The sequence below is a fragment of the Sinocyclocheilus rhinocerous genome, unplaced genomic scaffold (genome assembly GCF_001515625.1).
Source record: "Sinocyclocheilus rhinocerous isolate Xijiao unplaced genomic scaffold, SAMN03320098_v1.1 scaffold82, whole genome shotgun sequence".
Classification (NCBI taxonomy): domain Eukaryota; kingdom Metazoa; phylum Chordata; class Actinopteri; order Cypriniformes; family Cyprinidae; genus Sinocyclocheilus; species Sinocyclocheilus rhinocerous.
The window spans coordinates 1,311,974-1,317,801 of record NW_015644168.1 but is presented as its reverse complement, the minus strand read 5'-3'; the positions used below and the strand labels follow the sequence as shown (position 1 = coordinate 1,317,801).

The 5,828-nt window shown below is 35.4% G+C and overlaps 1 protein-coding gene across 1 annotated transcript in view; it reads right to left on the bottom strand.

The window, feature by feature from the left end:
- The window catches only part of cdon (cell adhesion associated, oncogene regulated), a 31,776-nt gene that overhangs the window by 12,938 nt on the left and 13,010 nt on the right, over positions 1-5,828 (bottom strand). The window contains exons 9-11 of the mRNA XM_016575690.1: positions 4,346-4,552; positions 2,438-2,619; positions 576-681 (exon numbers count right to left, since the gene is read on the bottom strand). Coding sequence (XP_016431176.1) covers positions 576-681; positions 2,438-2,619; positions 4,346-4,552 — 495 coding nt within the window. The remainder of the gene's footprint in view (positions 1-575; positions 682-2,437; positions 2,620-4,345; positions 4,553-5,828) is intronic.

Below are 5,828 nucleotides of genomic sequence, written 5' to 3'. Positions count from 1 at the left end.
GTGATTTCAAATTATGCTGCACTTTATGCATTTGCCCACTGTCATATTCATGTCATTTTCACTGTGTGCTGTATGTAAAATAAGTGATACCTTGGGTTTATTTGAAAAAATATGATTCCCAATGCACACAAACTTCCCAGAATACGGAGTGCTCTGTTGGTTACAGTTTACTTCCTTTTTAATTATAAAATTATAAAAAAAACATTTATTTGTGGAAAATACTTTGTCATCTAAAGTATAAGTATATTAATTTTACAAAATTATTTTTTAAACCATTTTCAAATTATTTCAAATTTCTTAAATATTAATTAAGATAAATACAATTATATCGGCTTTATATCGGTCATCGGCCACCCGGCTTTCCAAGATATCGGCATCGGCTGTCAAAAAAACAATATCGGTCAACCACTAGTCCCAGGCAACTGATTTCCTGTACAGCTGTGTTTGTTTCATGTCTCTCTTATCATTTTCTTCTCACAGAATGAAATTTCAATATTTCACATCCGTTTGTTTATGTATTCTGTAAGAAGCCGTGAGATAAGAGCAATAAGAGAAGAAAGACACCATGATCTCACCTTCCACCACATCTCTCTTGTAATCACTGTCGTTGTCGCTGTCTGTTGGCCGATAGTAGATGTAGAATCCCTGGATGGGTGTGTTGTTATTACTGGAGGGAGTGTACTATGAAAGAGAGTGGGGAAAAAAAAGCTAATTATGTATTTTTGCTTCTTCAATATATACTATGCCATCAAAGATAAGAACCTAACTAGTTTAACTAGAATCAACACATCCTGCTCTGCTTAAAAAGGTAATGTACACATTTGCATCACTTTATTTTCTAAAGTCTACTAATAATGTTAGTCATGGTTTCTTGCACCATAAACAGTCATAATTTGTTTACATGACCATTTTACGACCTTTCACTGAACATTAGAATAATAAAAAAAAATTGGAACTTTTTGGAAGACTTCTAGACAACAATTGAAGCCTGTGTTATGATTGGCAATCGTGTTATGATTGGCTAACTTTTTTAGCTAAAGAGTTAGTGAAGACAAAAATAAAATTTCTGTTTTATTTATGCACCCTCATTTCATTCCAAACATGCATGAGGTTTAGCAGATTGTTCTTGGTGTACTCTTCCATACAATGAAAGTGAATAGGGACGAACTCTACAAAAATGCACGTTAAAAGTACTGCAGTGGAATGTTCACAAGTGCCAATGTCCAATTTACAGAAAGAATTCATTCTTCATTTAAGTTTAATCTTTTGAAAGAAGATTCACCAAATGATTAGTTTCTCAAGTTCAACACTTGCTTCAATCTAAGATCCAGATTATCAGTCAGTAATGACAGATTTTGATTTGTTTCTCACACGACGTTTTTTTTATGACCTGAAATGAACTGCAGAAGGTGTGTGGACTACTTTGTGATGTTTTCATGTTTTTTTTTTTTTAACATGAAATTTTCAAGTCGTTGCAACTGTGACTTTTTTTTTTACTTCCAAAATAATTTCCTATTCCACAAAACAAATACAGATGAAGGTAAGTAAATGGCAAAATGTTCATTTCTAGATGGACTTCTCCTTTAAGACACATCAAACCTTTTCTTCTCATGCATGTCTTCTAAATATAGCTTAACTCAGTCAGTCCGTTCCACTCATTACGGCAGGATAAGGATTCCTAATCTGTTCCTAAACTCACACACACTTTTTCCTGCAAAACTGCACCAGTAACCATTGCCAATTACAGCTCTGTTTGGACATTCTGGGGTGGCTCACAGGGGCTGATGGGAAAGCTACTACACAGTGCCTGGAAAAGTGCACACACGAATACTCCGCTAACGTGCTGAAAAACACTTCAGGACAATTGGCACTGCAGAGAAGAACAACCCGGGGAGTGAACTTGTTATGTGGTTAGTTCTGGACACTTTTTACACTCTCATTTTCGAATTAAGCATGAAATGTGAGTGTAATTAAATTGGCCATTAGATATAAAAGGCATATGTCTAAAACATTAACACACAAGCTAGTTTAAACCCCTGAGCTGCTAATATGAGGTTCAGGGTTATTCCTTCAACAGGCCAGAAACAGAAACAACATTTGTTTGTACAAGTGGTGAGACCCTTTTTAAGATTAATGTGCTAATGATACACATACAGAAGCACGGAATGATAGAAAAACTCACAGTTTATTCAGTGATGAGTTATTGAGTGCCTGACAGAAACTGTTCCAAAACCTAGTGAGCTGCCTCGCGCGATGTCTACTGCCTCTGCACGCAGCTGCCTTTATTTTAGCCAGAACGATAGTATATTTTGTTGCCTACTGTTAGTAACAGCCTTTGTGTCAGCAGTGCACCTTCAAATGGGCAGCTCAGGTTTTTGGGCAGAGTTAGTAAATGTAAATGTACTGCATTCGTGTGCCTGTTCACAAGTGTACTCACAGTCCAGCGTAACATGATCTGAGTATCGCTGACAGCGTCAGTGAAGGAGATGTGAGGGCCAGTGATCGGACGGTTTGAGACGGGTGGACTCGACAGAGAGACCTGGTACGGCCTGGAGGTGGCGCTAGCAGGGCTTTCACCATAGTTATTCATGGCAATGACACGGAAACGGTATGTGGAGCCTGTCACGAAAAGATTTATTAGACCAAATGAGACTTTTATATTTTTACTACTAATTACTAGCTAATTACAGAACAGAATTTCAATTACTTTTTAATATTGAATAATAATACAAATAATTTGATTATTAATTAAAATACAATTAACCATGATTATTAACTAGTTGCTTATTAGCATGCATATTACTAGCATATTGGCTGTTTATTAGTACTTATAAAGCACATATTCTGCATGACCATTATCTACGTCCCTTAATCCTACCCCATATCTAAACTTAATAACTACCTTACTAACTACTAATAATAAGCAGTAATTAGGAATTTATAGAGGCAAAAGTTGTAGTAAAAAGTTATTTAATTGTGAGAATTGGACCCCAAACTAAAGTGTGATTGTCAAACTTTAAGGTCCAATTCTCACTACTAACAAACAATTAACTACGACTTTTGCCTCAATAAATTCATAATTTACTGCTTAATAATAGTTAGTAAGGTAGGTGTTAAGTTTAGGTATTGGGAAGGATTAGGGATGTAGAATATGGTCATGCAGAATATGTGCTTTATAAGTACCAATAAACAGCCAATATGTTAATAATAGGCATGGTAATAAGTAACTACTTAATAGTGAGAATTGGTCCCTATACTAAAGTGTTACCAGTGTGACCCAAACAATATACACTACCAGTCAAAAGTTTTTGAATAGTAAGGTTTTTTATGTTATTTAAAGATCTCTTTTGCTCACCAAGCCTACATTTATTTGATCCAAAATACAGCAAAAGCAATAATATTGTGAAATTCATATTCACACATTCAAATAGAAAGTATTTTGAAATGTAATTTATTCCTGTGATCAAAGTTACATTTTCTGCATCATTACTCCAGTCTTCAGTGTCACATGATCCTTCAGGAATCATTCTAATATGCTGATTTGCTGTTCAAGAAACATTTTTTATTATTATTATCAATATTGAAAACAGCTACGTACATTTTCTTTAATGAATAGAAAGATCCAAAGATCAGCATTTATATGAAATAAAAAGCTTTTGTAACATTATACAGTATAACATTCAAAAGCTTCGAGTCAATATGATGTTTTTTTTTAATACTTTTATTTAGCAAGGGTGCATTATATTGTTCAAAGTGATGATAATGGCATTGAATATTAGAATGATGTGACTGAAGAGATCAGCATTTATCTGAAATAAAAAGCTTTTGTAACATTATACAGTATAACATTCAAAAGCTTCGAGTCAATATGATGTTTTTTTTTAATACTTTTATTTAGCAAGGGTGCATTATATTGTTCAAAGTGATGATAATGACATTTATAAGGTTACAAAAGATTTCTATTTCAGATAAATGCTGTTCTTCTGAACTTTCTATTCATCAAAGAAACCTGAAAAAAAATTCTACTCTGCTGTTTTCAACATAATAATTATAATAATAAATGTTTTACAGTAGCAAATCAGAATATTAGAATGATGTGACTGAAGTAATGATTGAAATCAAAGGAATTAATTACATTTTAAAATATATTCAAATAGGATACAGTGGTTTTAAACTGTAAAAATATTTCAAAATGTTAATGTTTTTGCTGTACTTTGGATCACATAAATGCAGGCTTGGTGAGCAGAAGAGACTTCTTTAAAACACATAAAAAAATCTTACTGTTCAAAAACGTTTGACTGGTATTGTATTTAAATAATCTGTGGAAATCCTGGTGTAACCTTACCTGGTTCCAGGTTGCGCACTTCCACAGACAGTTTAAGCGGTGAGATATTATCGGCCGCGATGATCCAGTCCCCACTTCTGCCCTGCTTCTTGTACTCCACGCGAAAGGCCGTGATTGGAGAGCCACCATTGGCTCGTGGGATCCAAGTGACATAAACAGAGCTTTCTGTCGCCATAGAGATAGTTGGGCGGTCTGGGGCCTCGGGAACTTAGGGATGAAACCAACCAAATTAGAAGTTTGAAAAAAATAAATGCAAACTATAAGATCTAATTATTGTGTCTTCCAAAAATAAACAGCAGTTTTCATGTCAAGTGCAAGATGTAACCTCAGCATCCATCAGTGAAAAGACCAAAAGAGCAGACAAAGATAAAATAAACCAACACACACACACACACACATAGCCCACAATAAAATAAACCAACACACACACACACACACACACAACAGACCGACAGCATGCCAGAGTCAATTGAGTACTTACTGAATGGGCTCTGAGCCATAGACACAGAGACGCAAGCAGAGAGAGAAAGACAGAGCAAAATTTATGTGGCAAATAAAACTGGGTCCATTCCCATTAGAATCTAAATGTGCACACACACGCTCAAACTCTAATTACAGAAATGCATCTCACACATCTGTGAGTCCCTGTGCATATTATAAGATTATTTCACCCAAAGTGAATATTTACTCACCCTCATGTCGTATTTTGACATGGAACACAAAAGAAGACATTTTGAAGAATCTTCTTGCACTCTTTATCATATATGAAAGCATATTATGACCAGAAAGTTATTGTACGGTCTCAGAAGGCTCAAAATTGTGTGGACTAAACTTCTGTGTAGTTTTTTTTTTTTTTTTTCTCGGTACTTAGTGCCTGGTCACAATATGGTTTCACTGTAGAGGTCTGCGCGGGACTATTTTTTTAGTCCCGCTCCCGCAAGGCTATATTCCGCACCCACCTGCTCCCGCTATATATTCACTCTTTGCTCACCCGCTGTCCGCTTAGAATAATTTTCTTCCCGACCCGACCGTTCCCGCTAAATTTAGATCTCGTTTACAGAATCTCACATTTAAATTTCCGCTACTGAAAGAAAGAGAGATAGGCTGACAAATAAAAGTGTAGTCTGCACAAAATTGTATGTTATTTTATTCGTCTTGTCAAGTCTTGAATTTATTGACGTTGACTTGAATTTATATGAATCATCTTAAGACACAAATAAATAAGAAAATAGAAAATAAATAAATACGTCATCTGTCATTTTAAATTATAGGCTAAGAAAAATATAAACAAAACCGAGTTGAACGTACTTCAAGGACAGCGCATCCACACTTTGCTCCATCCTTATTCTGCTCTGTCACTCATCGACAACCTGCCTGTTCTGTCTGAGGGCCGTATATTTACCACAGGTACAGCCTGCTCTGAGCATCGTTATGCACATGCTGCGCACAGACCCCGCAAATAAAGCGCGTGACGTTTAAAGCA